General features: G+C 51.1%; 1 protein-coding gene across 4 annotated transcripts in view; it reads left to right on the top strand.

The window, feature by feature from the left end:
* The window catches only part of LOC140425519 (synaptotagmin-14-like), a 349,470-nt gene that overhangs the window by 84,748 nt on the left and 246,573 nt on the right, over window positions 1-18,149 (top strand). For 2 of the 4 annotated variants that reach the window (XM_072509927.1, XM_072509918.1), the window contains exon 3: window positions 13,704-13,868. In XM_072509927.1, the coding sequence (XP_072366028.1) occupies window positions 13,704-13,868 (165 nt within the window). Of the gene's footprint in view, window positions 1-13,703; window positions 13,869-14,169; window positions 14,674-14,890; window positions 16,206-18,149 lie in introns of those variants that run through there. The other 2 variants (XM_072509909.1, XM_072509898.1) reach the window with 2 other exon arrangements.

The following is an 18,149-nucleotide window of genomic DNA, read 5'->3' as shown; positions in this document are numbered from 1 at the left end:
GCTTGGACCCGCGACCGCTGTTGACGTCCTGATGGGGGGGGTGGGTGGGATCTGACTCCGGGGAGGCCTCCACAGGGTCCAGGCCCGCGATTGGGGGCTTCCAATCGGCGGGCGGCCGCGATCTAGAGGGGGCCTACCTCCTTCCGCGCGGGACTGTTAGGTCTCCGACATGATGCTCCACACTGGCGCGGAGACGGCAACCACGCGCATGCGCTGGCGTGGAGATGGAGGATGTCCCAGAGGAGTCATGGACAAAATCTATTTGGCTTGAGCTAAGAAACAAAAAGGTGCAGTTACATTGCTTGGTGTAGCTTACAGGCCACAAACTAGTGGGAAAGATGCAGAGGAACAAATTTTCAAGGGAATTATGAAGAGGTGCAAGAATTATAGAGTAGTTATAATAGCGGAACTTTAATTATTTAAATATAGACTGGGATGGTAGTAGTGAAAAGGGCAGAGAGGGGAAAGCGTTTCTAGAGTGTTCTCAGGAAAACTTTCAACAGCAGTATGTTTCCAGCTTAATGAGAAAAGAGGCACGTCAAGACCGGGTTCTTAGGAATGAGGTGGGCCAAGTGTATTACGTGTCAGTAGGAGTACATTTAGGGGACAGTGATCATTGTAACGTAAAATTTAGGCTGGTTATGGAAAAGGGCAAAGAACAATCCAGAGTAAGAATAATTAACTGGAGGAAAGTTGACTTCAATAGGATAAGAATGATCTGGACCGAATAAGTTAGAAACAAAGTTTGGGACGAGAAAAGGTAGCAGAGCAATGGGCTAGCTATAAACAAGAGAGAATTCGGCTTAATCAAGGGATATGCCCTCAAAAGGGAAAGGTAGGTCAAACAAATCCAGAGCTCACTGGATGACATTAGAGGTAGAAATTAAAAGAAGAAAAAGTGTGCTTGTGACAGATGTCAGATAGACTGTACAATTGAGAACCAGACTGAATATAGAAGGCTCAGAGGGGAAGTGAAAAAGCAAATAAGGGAAGCAAAAGGAGTATGAAGAGACTGGCAGCAAACATAAAAGGGAGTCCCAAAGACTTCTACAGGCGTATAAATAGTAAAAGGGGGAGTAGGGTTAATTCAGGACCAAAAAGGGGATTTACTCATGGACGCATAGGCCATTGCTACGGTATTAAATTTATATTTTGCATCTATCTTTACCAAGGAAGAATATGCTACTCAAATCATGGTGAAAGATGAGGTGATTCTGACACTAGAAGGGTTTAAAATTGTTAAGGGAGAACTGTTGGATATGCTGTCAGCACTTTTTTCCCTTCTTTTATTGTCACAAGTATGAAGTTACTGTGAAAAATCCCTAGTCACCACATTCCGGCGCCTGTTCGGGTAAGTTGGAATTGAACCCATGCTGCTGGCCTTGTTCTGCATCACAAACCAGCTGTCCAGCCCACTGAGCTAAACCATCCCAACTTCAAGTTGATAAGGCTCCAGGACTAGATGAGATACATCCAAGGATACTGAGAGAAGTGAAAGTGGAAATTGGAGAGACATTGGCCATCGTTTTTCAGTCTTCCTTAAATTCGAGTGGTGCCAGAGGACCGGAGGATTTCAAACGATAAAAAAGGGTGTAATGATAAGCCTAACGATGACAGAAGTGTTCCCAGGATTAGGAAATTCAGTTATGAAGATAGGTTGTAGAAGTTAAAACTGTTTTCCTTGGGGGGGAAAAGAAGGCTGAGAGGCGATGTGATAGAAGTATTCAGAATCATGAGGGGTCTTGGCAGTGTTGATGGGGGGAAACTATTACCACTCATGAAAGGATTAAGAATGAGAGCACAGATTTAAGTAATTGGCAAAAGTGATCAGAGAAAAACTTTTCAAGTAGTGAGTGGTTAAGGACTGGAATGCATTGCCTTCGACTGTGGTAGAGGCAGGTTCAATTGGGCAGTCAAAAAGGAATTAGACTGTTATCTGAAAAGGAAGAATGTGCAGGGTTGCAAGGAGAAGTGAATGGCCCTAAATGAATAGTTCATACGGAGAGCCAGTGCAGACATGATAGGCCAAATAGCCTCTTTCGACGTTGTAACAATTTGTGATCTCTTTAAATGCACTAATTGTTCTGTTACAGTTTTGCCTGCCAATCATTGCTTCCATTTACCCGGCATAGATCTTTGCTCAACCCAGTGAAATTGGCTCTCCTCTAAGTATGTTTTGCTCTATAATGCTCCTTGTCCTGTCCTATTCCATAGCTAAACTAAACCTTGTGATACTATCATTACTATTCCCTTAATGTTCCACTACTGACAATACATACAGCAGTACCTCTCTTCAAGGGCTTGTGGTTAGGTTACTCATCTAGTCCTCATCAATCTACCTGTTGGAGCTGCATCTATCAATCACAACATTGGTAGAAGTGACTACCTCGTGGAGACAAAATCCTGCTTTCACACCGAGGACATCCTTTATTATGCACCTTGCTAAATGGCATTCATGAGGCACTGTGGGCCATCAGCAGCAGAATTGTATTCCTCACAATCTTTACAGCCTGGGATATCTCTATGTGCTATTGCCATCAAATCAAGGGACTAAGCCTAGTTCAATTAAGTGTGTGGAGTGGAACATGCCAGGAGCAGCATCAGCAATACAAAAGAAATGAAGTACTAACCTGGTGAAGCTGTACCACAGGACTATAAACATGATGAACAGTGGAAGCAGCATGCTATAGCCAGAGCTAAGCAATTCCATAACCAATGGGTCTTATCCAACCTCTGCAGCCGTGCCATATTCAGTTGTGAATGGTGGCAGATATAAATGAATGTGACAGACAATTAAACAACGGATGTGCATTGAAGCATCCCCGAACATCCTCATCCAGAAATAGTGGATATATTTCCAAGTCAGGATGGTGTATGACTAGGAGGAGAGCTTACAGGTAGTGATGTTTCTATTCTTGTTCTTCTAGGTGGTAGCATTAATTACTTTAAGGCAAAACTTTGGTAATAAATACCACCTTAAGAGAACTGCCGGCCAATCAGATGGCTGGAAGCTCTGTAGCCCCAGCAGTGCCAGCCAGGATTGCACCAAGTTGAGGAGCTCATCTAAGTCTGAAGTTGGGTGTCTTGTTGAGGGAGGGTGGAGCCCCCCCATTGTGGATAAAATACCACTGGTAGTCGGATGAAGCCTTTAAGTGGCCATTAATTGCCGCTTAAGGATCTCAATAGGCCTAGTGCCACCCTGCCACCCCCGCCTGTACAATTTCAAGCAGGTTATGGGTGGATAGGTAGGTGGCGAGGGACCAACCACTGGATTTTACCCATTGGCAGCTTTGAAGAAGGCTGCAGAGCATGTAAAATCTAGGCAGTGACATTCCTACTCCTTTTTCCTGTCCATTTTTCTGTCTATTTAAAGTCCCAAGTTCTCTATTGCTGGGCCGTTTCTACTGTACATTGCACATCACTTCTTTTGTTTCTGGAAATAAAGAGGAAAGCATAAAAAATAACGTACTTGCAGCTTTAACAAATATAGATATATGTTAATGTAAGTAGCTAGGAATAAGAGTATTTGGGAAGATCGATGTTAATTACATCTTAAACAAATTGATAGCTGGACAATAAAATGCAGTTTCATTAAGGCATGTAATATTTTACCTTCGTTCAGATATGTGTTATATTTCTTCATTAAATTTGCTGTATTACAGTGATATCATGTTTTGAATGCATTGGAACCATGGTAACCATCAGAAACCACACTGCAGGTCTTGGATTGTCATACGCAACTACAAAAAATTCCCAGTGTTTATTAAAAATTGAGTTCAGCCTTGAATACAAAATATTATGTTACAGGTGAAGATATTTTTCATAGAAATTCATTAATTGAAAATAGGTGTATGAAATATAGGACCAGTTTTCATCTACTACAGTCCCTTTTTTGGTGTAAAGGGGCAGTAATACAATGGAGATTATGAACAAAATTTGCTCCGTTCCTGTTGGAGGCCTTCATGTTATTTCAAGTATGCCTTGATTTAGGTGACTATTGTTCCTGCTCTAAACAGGCATTAACGATTAAATGTGATTAGGATCCAGGGGCAAAATTCTCCATTATCGGCGGAAAGTCCGCCGATCGGCGCAAAAAACGGCGCAAATCCCACTTGCGTCACGTCATAAAAATGGGCCGATAGTCTGCGGCCCGAAATGGGCTAGCAGCGACGTAACGGGATCCGCGCTTGCGCAGTGGTTCACGCCGTGCAGCGTCATACGCGCTGCACGGCGTGACGGCTCATAAGGCCGCGCAGCTCCCCCCCACCCGACCGGAACAGCCGACCGCAACACCCGACTTGATGGCTGGCCGTCGCTCAGCCCCGAGGTTCGAGTCACGCGATGTGGAGGCGCTCCTGGACGCGGTGGAGCAGAGGAGGGACGCCCTGTATCCCGGGCACGGCCGCAGAGTTGCCCCACGCCACAGCCGGCGTCTGTGGAGGGAGGTGGCAGAGGCCGTCACCGCTGTGGCCCTAACACCACGGACAGGCACCCAGTGCCACAAGAAGGTGAACGACCTCGTCAGAGCAGGCAGGGTTAGCCTCCCCCGTATCCCCCATATCCCCCCTCCCCCATATCCCCCATATCCCCCCTCCCCCATATCCCCCCTCCCCCATATCCCCCCCTCCCCCATATCCCCCATATTCCCCCCTCCCCCATATCCCCCATATCCCCCCTCCCCCATATCCCCCCCTCCCCCATATCCCCCATATTCCCCCCTCCCCCATATCCCCCATATTCCCCCCTCCCCCATATCCCCCCTCCCCCATATCCCCCATATTCCCCCCTCCCCCATATCCCCCATATTCCCCCCTCCCCCATATCCCCCCTCCCCCATATCCCCCATATTCCCCCCTCCCCCATATCCCCCCTCCCCCATATCCCCCCTCCCCCATATCCCCCCTCCCCCATATCCCCCCCCAAATCCCCCATATTCCCCCCTCCCCCATATTCCCCCCTCCCCCATATCCCCCCTCCCCCATATCCCCCATATTCCCCCCTCCCCCATATCCCCCCTCCCCCATATCCCCCCTCCCCATATCCCCCCTCCCCCATATCCCCCCTTCCCCCATATCCCCCCTCCCCATATCCCCCATATTCCCCCTCCCCCATATCCCCCATATTCCCCCCTCCCCCATATCCCCCATATTCCCCCCTCCCCCATATCCCCCCTCCCCCATATCCCCCATATTCCCCCATATCCCCCATATCCCCCCCTCCCCCATATTCCCCCTCCCCCATATTCCCCCTCCCCCATATCCCCCTCCCCATATCCCTCCTCCCCCATATCCCTCCTCCCCCATATACCCCCTCCCCCATATCCCCCCTCCCCCATATCCCCCCTCCCCCATATCCCCCATATTCCCCCCTCCCCCATATCCCCCCTCCCCATATCCCCCATATCCCCCCCTCCCCCATATCCCCAAGTGAATCCAGCCCTAACCTTAACCTCTGCAATGCACGCGCAACCAATGGCGTGCATTCATATACCTGCCTAACACTGTTGCCTTTTACCCCTGCCACCACCCCCCCAGGAGAAGCGCGCACACAACAATAGGGAGCATGTGAGGACTGGAGGAGGGCCCGCTGATGAGAGGCCACTGACCGTACACGAGGAAAGGGCCCTGGAACTGGCTGGCGGACCTGAGGACCGGGAGGTTGCTGATGCAGAGGTCGGGGCCCCACGAGCAAGTGAGCCACCAACAGCCCGTACCCATATCCCCCCTCCCCTATATCCCCCTCCCCGTATCACCTGATCACTGCCTGATGTCTAACCATGCATGCTTCATTGTGTATCGCAGGACCAAACGTCCAGGCACCCATCCCCGCAGATGCAGACCGCCCGCAGGATGCCCCTCGGAGACCACAGGAGACGGAGAGACCCGCACCCTCCAGCATGCGACGCCCGCAGGATGCCCCTCGGAGACCACGGGAGACGGAGAGACCCGCACCCTCCAGCATGCGACGCCCGCAGGATGCCCCTCGGAGACCACGGGAGACGGAGAGACCCGCACCCTCCAGCATGCGACGCCCGCAGGATGCCCCTCGGAGACCACGGGAGACGGAGAGACCCGCACCCTCCAGCATGCGACGCCCGCAGGATGCCTCTCGCACACCACGGGAGACGGAGAGACCTGGAGCAACAGGGAGACGACACCCCCGTCACGTGCGGGAGCGTCCACCCAGCGATGAGGGGGGCAGCCACAGGCCCCCGTCACATCCGAGCCAGGACACCACTACCCAGGACACCACTATCCAGGACACCCCTACCCGGGACACCACTACCCAGGACACCCCTACCCGGGACACCACTACCCGGGACAGCACTACCCGGGACACCACTACCCGGGACAGCACTACCCAGGACACCCCTACCCGGGAAGACGAAATACCGGACAGTGACTCAGAGTGGATGGGTGGAGACGAACCCCCACCCCAAAGTGCCATGGACTCAGAGTGGGACGAAGAGCACGACACAACGCCACTGCTGTCACCAACACCCTCCACCATCGCAGAAACACTCACCACGGTTGGGCACTTTAGTGATGAGGCGTCTGGTACACTCACTGGTGCGCACAACACAGCCGTCCCGGTACAGCAGGTGGAGGTAGGAGCAGCAGAGGGGCCGGGCGGTCGGAGGGCAGCCCAGGCCAAGCGAACATCTGCCGCCCAGATGGATCCCGGGTTCCTGCAGTTACCACACCCACACATAGATCCGATGCAACCACCGACACGGAGACGAGCGAATAGGGTGACGGGTGGCTTGCGGCGGCTGCGGTCGCAGGTGGAGGAGTCCACCCGCGTCCAGGAGCTGGGAGTGGTCCCGGTCATGCGTGCCACCCAGGCTGACACCGCACGGGTGGCGTCCGCGGTGGAGGCAATGGGTGCGACGGTGTCAGACATGGGGAACGGTTTGCGAGGCCTGGGGCCTTCCGTGCAGGCGGCGTCTGTGGCCCAGGAAATGGCTGCCCTCTCACAGGAGGCCATGAGCCAGTGCCAGCGCCAGATGGCAGAGGCGCTCAACGCCATAGCCCAGTCTCAGCAGGCCATGGCCCAGTCTCAGCAGGCCATGGCCCAGTCTCAGCAGGCCATGGCCCAGTCTCAGCAGGCCATGGCCCAGTCTCAGCAGGCCATGGCCCAGTCTCAGCAGGCCATAGCCCAGTCTCTGCAGGCCATGGCCCAGTCTCTGCAGGCCATGGCCCAGTCTCAGCAGGCCATCGCTGAGGGCATCGGCGCCAGTGGCCATGTGCGAGCTGGCGTCGCACTGTCGCAGACAGGGTTCGACAACCCCCTGGGCTCCATGGCTGCAAACCTGCAGACCCCTGTCGATACCAGCACGGGCCTCCAGGACTGGCAGCGCCAGATGTCGGGGGCGCGTCGGATGGCCAGTCCGTTCGCATCCCCCACCCATGTAGATGCCTGGGGGCCATCGGGCACCCCAAGGGAGGAGGAGGTGGTGTGGTCCATCCCGGCTCCCTCTGTAGGGGAGGTCCCAGTACACCGCGACACCTCGGACTCCCCCCCTTCCGTCCCAGGTGCATCGGGTGGGCAACGGGCAGGACAGGCTGGCAGCTCGCCATCCCAGTCGCCCGGGCCGCAGCCTGGCCCATCTAGGCCAGGACGCCCCAGGAAACGGCCGCCAAAGGGATCCAGTGTCAGAGGGCAGGAATCACAGGAGTCCACCTCCAGTTCTGCTGTACCGTCTGGGGAACCACGTAGACGTAGTCAAAGGGCCCGTAAGGCCAAACAATTAGACACTGAGTAAGTTGGCACGGGTGCAGGGCACAGATGAGTTTTAGGGGCTAGGGCACGTGCATGAACTCCTTTGGTTATTAAAGTCAATGTTACACCTACCGAAGCTGCCTTTGTGCTCTGTCCAAAGTGTGCGGGGGTGTCATGTACGTTGAGCGCAAGTGTGTGTGTGAGGGGTGGTCTTACCTCAGCCCCAGGTGAGTCTGCCCCCTTCCCCCTGGGCCGCCATCAACATCCCCCGGGCAGAGGACGGGACCGTGCGCTGCAGTGTCACAGCCGCATGCAGGGATGGTCCGGGTGGATGGTGGTACTGTGGCCATGGGTCAGACATAGTCCAACGATGTAGAGCCAGGAGCTCATCGGAGGCGGGTTGTCATCATTCTCCATGGCCTGCGATAGACACGCGTCCACCCGCAACTGGGTGAGCCCGGCCCGTTGTGCCGCCGGTGGATCGGCAATTGGGGGTGGGGGGGTGGTGTGCATGCGGGTGGGGTGTGTGGGGTTGGGGAGGGGGGTGAGGGTGCTGGGTGGGTGGATGGGTGGGGGGTGTGGGTGGTCGGCTGTTGTCATGGTGTGCGGTCTGTGGCCATACTACCCGATTCCCACGCCCATCTAGTCAGTGAAGCGGGCGTCTATCAGTCTGTCCCGTGCCCGCTGGGCCAGCCGGTAACGGTGGACAGCCACCCGCCTGTGTCTACCCCGTCTGCCCTGACCATTGCCCCCATCCCCCTCATCTGGGGAGGACTGGGCCTCTTCCTGCTGCTCCTCCACTCCGCCCTCCTCTGCCTGCGGCACATCGCCCCTCTGCTGGGCTATGTTGTGCAGGACGCAGCACACCACAATGATGCGGCCGACCCTATCTGACCGATACTGGAGGGCGCCCCCAGAGAGGTCCAGGCACCTGAAACGCATCTTCAGCACGCCAAAGCACCTCTCGATCACTCCCCTTGTCGCTACATGGGCATCATTGTAGCGGTTCTCCGCCTCATTGCGTGGCCTCCGTATAGGCGTCATCAGCCACGATCGCAATGCGTAGCCCCTGTCGCCCAGCAACCAGCCCCTCAGCCGGGGATGGCGTCCCTCGTACATGCCGGGGATGGATGACCGCGACAACACGAATGAGTCGTGTACACTGCCTGGGTGACGGGCGCAGACGTGCAGGATCATCATGCGGTGGTCGCAGACCACCTGTACGTTCATCGAATAGGTCCCCTTCCTATTAGTGAACACGGCCCTGTTATCTGCAGGTGGCCGCACGGCGACGTGCATCCCATCGATCGCGCCCTGGACCATGGGGAACCCGGCAACGGCAGAGAAGCCCACGGCCCGGGCATCTTGGCTGGCCCGGTCCACGGGGAAGCGGATGTAGCGGTGCGCTATGGCATAAAGGGCATCTGTCACTGCCCGGATGCACCGATGCACCGATGTCTGCGATATGCCGGACAGGTCCCCACTCGGTGCCTGGAATGACCCCGTTGCATAAAAGTTCAGGGCCACCGTAACCTTGACGGACACGGGGAGAGGGTGTCCCCCGCCAGTGCCACGCGGTGACAGGTGTGCCAGCAGGTGGCAGATGTGTGCCACGGTTTCCCGGCTCATCCGGAGTCTCCTCCTGCATTCCCGGTCCGTGAGGTCCTGGTATGACTGCCGGGGCCGGTACACACGGGGCGCCCTCGGGTGCCTCCGTTGCCGTGGGGCCGCGACGTCCTCCTCCCCCTCCTCGTCCTGTCGGTCAGGTGTCCCTCCAGCCTGGGCGGCTGCCGCCTGCCCCTCTGCGGCAGCCTGCGCCGCCTCTCTGGCACGCTCCTCCTCCTCCTCCTCCTCCTCATCCAGGGCAACATAGACATGAGCGGCTGCCACCACGGCGGCCAACATCGCTGGATGGTCTGAAAACATGACGGCCTGGTGGGGGGGAGGGGAACGACGACATGTCATCATTGCCCATATCCCCTCCTCCCCCCAGCCAGGCGGCATGGACCGCATGGGTCCAACTGTTGGAGGCTGGCACCTGGCCAGGTGGACCAACTCATTTGCCCTCCCATCACCCACCCCGGCACGGACCCCCCCCCCAACCTCCACCCCGGCACGGACCCCCTCCCCAACCCCCAACCTCCACCCCAGCACGGACCCCCCCCCCAACCTCCACCCCGGCACGGACCCCCTCCCCAACCCCCAACCTCCACCCCGGCACGGACCCCCCCCCCCAACCTCCACCCCAGCACGGACCCCCCCCCAACCTCCACCCCGGCACGGACCCCCTCCACAACCCCCAACCTCCACCCCGGCACGGACCCCCCCCCCAACCTCCACCCCAGCACGGACCCCCCCCCCAACCTCCACCCCAGCACGGACCCCCCCCCCAACCTCCACCCCGGCACGGACCCCCTCCACAACCCCCAACCTCCACCCCGGCACGGACCCCCTCCACAACCCCCAACCTCCACCCCGGCACGGACCCCCTCCCCAACCTCCACCCCGGCACGGACCCCCTCCCCAACCTCCACCCCGGCACGGACCCCCTCCCCAACCTCCACCCCAGCACGGACCCCCCCCCCCAACCTCCACCCCGGCACGGACCCCCTCCCCAACCTCCACCCCGGCACGGACCCCCTCCCCAACCTCCACCCCGGCACGGACCCCCTCCCCAACCTCCACCCCGGCACGGACCCCCTCCCCAACCCCCAACCTCCACCCCAGCACGGACCCCCCCCCCCCAACCTCCACCCCGGCACGGACCCCCTCCACAACCCCCAACCTCCACCCCGGCACGGACCCCCTCCCGGCACTCCCCCGGAGCCCAGCCTACTCTAACCACCCCCCCCCCCCCCCCCCCCCCCCCGCCGCACACACACACAAGCCGAGACACACCTCTCCTCAGGCAATCAGTCTGCGGCCACGCCATTTCCTGCCCAGAGCCAACCCCCCAGGCCGTCACTCACCTCCTCTCTGGTCGGCGTGAGCCTGGAGCACCGGGTCACGCCGATGAAAAGGAGGTTTGATTGACGTCGACGTGAACGGTCATCACGTCGACGGGACTTCGGCCCATCCGGAAGGGAGAATATCGGCAGGCCGAAAATCGGCTGCCTTGCGCAGACCCGTGACATTCTCCGTGGCAGCGGCGCCATTAACGCCCCGCCGACTTTTCTCCCTTCGGAGACTTCGGCGGGGGCGGGGGCGGGATTCACGGCGGCCAACAGCCATTCTCCGACCCGGCGGGGGGTCGGAGAATGACGCCCCAGATCTTTTTTTCCTGTCAGTCAGCTCTGCCAATATTGCTTCTTAAACCTGCCCACAAACCTTAGTAGTACAGGCTGTGAAATGGCCTGTTCCAAAAGTATTTAAAAGATGACTCACTCTGCCAGGCACCTTGATTGAGTTTTCCAGTTGCCTTTGGATACAAAACCACTTTTAGTTGCTGTACAATTTATAGGAAGAATCAGGGGATGCAGGCAATGCTGTTCTTCTGAAACTGGTCCCTCCAACTAGAGGAAATGGAAAATGCGCAGCATGCTGAAGTGTTGTGCCAGGTGCTTGATGACGGTGTAAGTGATGTACTAACATGTACTACTAATTATTAACAGTAATGTGAAGAATAAGATAGAATATATTTTAATTTTCATTCTAAAGTGAGATTACAGCTCACAAAATATCGCACTGTTTCTAAATAATTTGACAGAATTTTTAAAAGTTAATCATCTTCTGTTGTAACATTATTGCAACATTTTACAAAGCGTTTCTGACCCCAATTATTCAACAAATAATTACAAAATCCAGTTATATATTAAGGAAAAAACTGCTTAAAAATATGTTGTTGAACAGATGATATGTCCAGTTAATTTGTTCTTTGTGCAGTTCATGTAGAACCATTGTTTTGAATCTCTCCTTACACTGAGCAGCCTAGCAACTGAGGTAAACTCATAGAATCATAGAATTTATAGTGCAGAAGGAGGCCATTCGGCCTATCGAGTTTGCACCGGCCCTTGGAAAGAGCACCCTACCTAAGCCCACACCTTCACCCTAACCCCACACCTCCACCCTATCCCCATAACCCCACCTAACCTTTTTTAGACACTTAGGGCAATTTAGCATAGCCAATCCACCTATCCTGCTCATCTTTGGACTGTGGGAGGAAACTGGTGCACCCGGAGGAAACCCATGCAGACACAGGGAGAACGTGCAGATTCCGCACAGACAGTGACCCAAGCCAGGAATTGAACCAGGGACTCACCTCAATTCGACATACAAGAGGCCTAATGCATTTTCCAGGCAGCTGGCGCAAGAGCCTAAGCAGCTACCTTTTTGATATGACAAATCTGCACCCGTAGTACAGATTGCTCCATGGAACTGGTTCCGTTTGCATGTTTTACTCCTGCAAAATACATTCAACAAGGAAATGTTTCTTCCCCAAAATATTTGGTCTGTGTAATTTTGAAAAATATTACAGTAAGACTAGACATTTCTCCTCTGAAGCAATAACGGCAATAACTTGCATTTATATGAAACATTTAATATAGTAAAACCTCCCAAGGTGCTTCACAGGTGCGTTATCGATCAAATTTTGTCATTGAACTACAAAGAACCACATTAGGGCAGATGACCAACAGTTTAGTCAAAAGGTAGATCTTAATGAATGTCTTAAAGGAGGAAAGAGAGCTCGAGAGGTGAAAAGGCTTATTGGGAGAGAATTCCAGAATTTATCACCTAGGCAAAAGAAAGCACAGTTTCCAAAGGTGAGATAAAATATTTTTTAATAATCCTAATTTTAAAGTCTGTCAAAACTTTTTGTGCAGCTGGCAACGAGGTGAATGGCGAACACCATTCCATAACTGCCACCAGCAAATCCAGGACAGAATGTCACTCAAGTGCTGTTGTAATGAGTTCTGGATTGTTGGATGTAGCATCAGATGAAATGTCAAAAATAGATATTAACGATCCCAAGGAATAACTTGAAACCAACAAGGATAATTTTCTCTATTTTTGTTTCAACAATTCCTTGTGATTATTAATAGTGAGCATTCCTGTTTCAGTCAAGCACAACAAAAACATTCAATGGGATGTTTGTGGAGCCTTGCTGCATAAAACGCTTGCCATGTTTGTTTGCATAAAGGTGGCCACTGTGTTCCAAAGTAATTTAAAGTAAAGTAAGTGTAAAATCACACTTCCCAAAACATAAGACACATAGCTGAACTTCCACCTCAGCCCACAAGCTGAGTGACCATGTGTGATGATCTCGTATTTTGGAATTTTTCACAAAATACCAACTTTATGTAAAGTTGGGACCTGGAACCAATTATACTTTCCATAAGTTTTGTGGCTTTACAAATTGGTCTTTGACCAGTGGTCCAAACATAAAACGTTATTCAGTAACAAATGGACAACCAATTTTACATTACTTTTTGATTTTATTTTCCTTAGACTTAAATTGAAAAAAAAAATTGCTGTGCTTTATTTAAACCTGAAGCAAGTTTTAGGATGTTTGCATATGTGAATAAAGGCTTGCTTCTGTTTCAGATTCCATTGTCATCAGTGGTTGTACTCAGGGAATCTAACTCCGCAGATCGCCTGCAACAAAAGAGTTAAGTTACTTCCCAGTGAACATGGAGCCGGGAGCAGCAGGTGTGCTCAACCCGATCCATTTGGAAGCACACACCCAACTGTCGCCACTCCATCCCCCATGCCCCCTTGCGATCTTCCCCCTGCAAAAGCCTGAGGCTCTCCAGCCCTGACCATTGATCACACTTCCCAGTCGCCAGTTTACTGAGGATTTTGCTGGTGAAATCTCTTAAATAAGGCCTGAATCCACAATTTTCTTACAAAGGTGAGAGTTTTACCACTGAGCCAAGGCTGATGCGTTTTGGGTGACAATCCATACTTGTATAAATATACATTTGTTTGCAATGCCCATGGGGTCACTTAGGGCTATTATTTTAATGTCTTTCATTCTCTTTCAGTATCTCCAGAGGCAGTTGGCTTCCTCTCTGCTGTTGGGGTGATTGTCATTCTCATGATCCTTCTCTTTCTATATATCAACAAAAGACTGTGCATTGAGAATATAGGAGAGTTTCCGTGCCTTGATGCAGAATACAGGGCCAACAAAGATTTACAAGACAATACCCGTAAGTGCTTTATTTTAGGTCCTAACATTTTTGATTTCTGAAAGTGGAAAAATGTTTACTATGCTAGAAAAAGACTACTGTGAACAAATCAAATTTTTTATTAACTCAATTTCTTTACAACGTTGTTAGAAATAAAATATCTTATTAATTCTTTTAAAATGGTAATCTTCAGATTCCAGTTGAATGAAATTATTTTTGAATTCTATATTCTTTGATTAAAATCATTCAATTATTGAATTTAATTCAAGATAACTGTAATTACTTCATAATAGTGATTCAATGTTCCCTAAATAATTTACACTTTTAAACTCAATAACCATCAATAATCATGGGCTAAACAGCTGGCTTGTAATGCAGAACAAGGCAGCAGCGTGGGTTCAATTCCCGTACCGACCTCCCCAAACAGGCGGCGGAATGTCGCGACTAGGGGCTTTTCACAGTAACTTAATTGAAGCCTACTTGTGACAGTAAGCGATTATTATTATTATCACACCTAATATTACTGCTATATAGATTCCTACACTTGGTAATATAAAAAACAAATGCCTGAGAACACCTGATCTACGGATTTCTAAATGCATCAAAAATCTCAAAAGTGTGGTAGGGAGAGGAGCAAAGAGTGTTAATTTTCCAACTTTGGGTTACCACTGGTGAATTTATGGATGTAAAATCATGGGTAAGTGCCTGATTTCCCATTTATACATTCGGCAGGCAAGGTTGCCTGCCCATAATACAAAGATGAGAACATTGGCCCTGATGCTGATCCTAAAGTGCCTGTTTGTGGCATCTCAAGATTAACATGCAGGTTGGTGGCAAATCTCCAAGTTTTCTCTATTTGTCAATGGAGCTCATATTTCCTATCTCTTTCCTCAAAACAGCTTGTTCTTAAATCCAAAATAAGGGTAATAAAAATAAAAAATAAGCCATGCTGATTTTAGGCTAATTGTTGAAAGTTTGCACTTAAATGTTTATTAGATATCATATAATGAATTTTAAATTCTTTTGCATTTATTTACTGACAGAGGTAAGCTGAAAACGATGACCAATTTGGCAACATTAACCAATTACACTATGCATCTGAATGGGGTTTTGCTTTCTTGGGGATAAAAAGACTGCTTGATTAAATGTCGTTTTTCAAGAGTTTTCAACAAAGCCTGTCTTTGCCATCAGTGTCCTCTTTAGTCGAGCAGCTTAGCAGTGTTGTGGGGGACCTGAGTGATGCAGTTGGGAAGGCTGGGTACACTGTGGCTGATTCAGTTACAGAGCAGGTAACACAAATGCTCAATGGTTTGCGGATGGAAGAAGACTCTTCTGAAGTTTGTGAAGATGATGGTGCAGCATCGCCAAGTAATAGCTCAGAAGTTGAAACACAGAAGTGGCCTGTTGAAGAAGGAGAAGAAATAAGAAGCTGTGCATCAAATAGTGTTAACTCAGGAGAGTTGTACGATACTCTATCAGAAGTTGAAAAAGAAAAAAGGCAAAAGCAGTTACAACCCCAATCTTCGGTTTGTAGTTTAACACGTGATGTTTCTACGGAACCAGTGGAAAAGATTTCCTCTCCACAACATATAGATATTTCAGATGTTACAATGGGACAAAAGGAAGTTCAACAGCACAAAACATCAAAAAATGACTGTACAGAATCAGAGAAGTTAAAAGACACACAAGTCAAGGGAAGTCTAAAGCAGAAAAGAACGAATCATGGAGATTGTAAAGGATCATTATTTGAGAAAGATAACTATACTATTTCAGACTACAGCAATGCTCAAATAATAGAGGAAGAGACTAAAATGTTCAAATGCATATCATCTGATGTTGGTTTGAAGAAGACGATCAATGAAGTTAACGATCTACCGTTACAAGACAAAAAGAGTAGTTCAACCAAGTCTAGCAAACACAATACTGAAGCCACAAATAGTAAAATGCACAACAATGAATATGTAGCTATGAATAAACAGAAAGAGCAAGGACATAGAAAGGGCAAAAGGAAGTCATCAGTAATTGATATTGGGGACAACAAAACAGCTAACCAAACTGCTGTAGTACTGGACATGGAAGGGCAAAAGAAAGATAATGAAGGGAAAAAGTCCCTGTCTAGCTGGCTAGCACAAGGTGCAAAGAAATTAGCCAATAATAAATCTGATACTTCAGAAAAATTGGCTAAAAGGCATGAGGAAAGTCTTTCAAATGTTAAAAAACACCCCACAGATCAAAAAAATGAGTTACAAATACAAAAAGAGCTTAGTAAACAAGGAGAAAATGACTCTTGTTCCAAAATATCAGAAAAAAACAAAAAGGTCAAGAAAGAAAAAAAAGAAAAGAAAACTTCAGACAAAGGTGAGAGCATTTTTTCAACTTGATCTGCTCTATAACTTCAGCCTGAACTCCTCTGCTGCCATCAGCACTATCCAAAGGCTCCAGAACTTTCTAATCTAACTTTTGGAACTGTGGCAACATATCTTTTTCTGACCTTATGGTAGAGAAGTTCTCTACGCCTTTTCCTATTCCTCAAGGATAGCTAAAGTAATATTCTTTTCCATGTTGCTGGCTGTCTTACTTTTGATACTGTTTTGCAATAATTCTTTCAAACATTATGTATGCAATTAAAATCATTATTCATGTCTATAACATTAAGTGAAAAGTACAGGACTTAATGGTTCAGTGGTAAAATCAAATATCTCTGAGCTATCCAGATCAGAAAATGTCAAACACAACCCTTGGTCTGTACTAACTTCATTGATCTCAGCAGAGAGCTGAAGCAAGTTACAGACCTTGGGCGGGATTCTCCGTTCCCCGACGGCGATTTCGTATCGACGATCGGGCAGAGAATCCCGTGGGGGGGGCCTGTTTGACAAAAGTTTCATATACTCCACCCCCTCCGAAACAGCATCATCGCGGCGCGCAATCCACGCCATTGGGACGGCCTCAGCACGCCACCTGAAGGCTCTCCCCGATGCTCCGCCCCAATGGGCCGGGTTCCCGACTGCGCGGTTGATGTGTGGTATCAGCCGTGCGGGAATCCGGCATGGCGGCTACGGACAGTGTCCAGCACTGCCATAGTCGGGCGGGAATCGTGCTGCTGGCCGGGGGTGCTTCCGCGAGGGCTGGGGGGACTGATGGGGAGTGGCGAGGGGGTGGCCAGGGGGGCACTATCTGGCAGGTCAGGTCCGTGCACAGCCTGCGCAACGTTACGAAGTTACCACTGCAGGTCGTCGGTGTGCGCATGCGCAGTCATGGACCTGGCCATTCTCCGGCCATTTATTTTGTGAAGGCCACGCGGCTGCTAGCTCCTCACCGGTCGCAGGATCGGTGAGGGGATGCCGCCTATCTTTTCCACGTAAAACGCCACAGATCCTCCGCATTTAGCCACAGGAACGGAGAATCGGGCCCTTTGTGTTTTAAAAAGAATCTGTTTATTGGCATTTCTCATTTATAAACTTATATATATATATATACATCACATTTTTCTCGCCTGCGCTAATTTCCTTTATTATACAGAGGTTTAGTTTGTCCTTCGTTTAACTATCCCCCTCTCTCTCTCTCTGTCTCCCCCCCCCCCCCCCCCCCCGGGCTTCGGCAGTGCTTTTCCTTTATTTTCCGGACAGAGTGGAATCATCCCCCCCCCCCCCACCCCGGGGTTGCGCTGTCTTTTGGTAACTCATCTATCTTGGTGTTTTAATAATAAACATTTTTAAAAAATTCTTATTGGGTTAATCCTCATTGTTGGCCTTGAACAGGTTTTGGAACAGACCAACAAACTGCCCCCAAGTATCCAGGAAGCCTTCCTCTGATCCTCGGGTGGCGTACTTAATCTTCTCCAGGTGGAGAAATTCCGAGAGGTCAGCGAGCCAGTCTGCAGCTTTGGGTGGTGCTGCCGATCGCCAGCCGAGCAGGATTCTCCGGCATGCGATTAGAGAAGCGAAAGCAAGGGCGTTGGCCCCCTTCCCCATGTGTAACTCTGGCTGCTCCGATACCCCGCAGATTGCCACTATTGGGCATGGCTTCACCCTCACCCCCACAACCTTGGACATTGCCTCGGAGAAGGCTGTCCAGAACCCAGCAAGCTCGGGGCAGGCCCAAAACATGTGGGTGTGGTTGGCCGGGCCCCTCTGGCACCGCTCACATTTGTCCTCCACCTCCGGGAAGAACCTGCTCATTCGGGTTCTGGTCAGGTGCGCTCTGTGCACCACTTTGAGCTGCATTAGGCTTAGCCTTGCGCAGGAGGAGGTGGAGTTCACCCTGCTCAGTGCATCGCTCCAGAGTCCCCATCCTACCTCTGTC

The sequence above is a fragment of the Scyliorhinus torazame genome, chromosome 1 (genome assembly GCF_047496885.1).
Source record: "Scyliorhinus torazame isolate Kashiwa2021f chromosome 1, sScyTor2.1, whole genome shotgun sequence".
NCBI lineage: Eukaryota > Metazoa > Chordata > Chondrichthyes > Carcharhiniformes > Scyliorhinidae > Scyliorhinus > Scyliorhinus torazame.
This window is presented reverse-complemented; position numbering and strand designations above follow the sequence as displayed.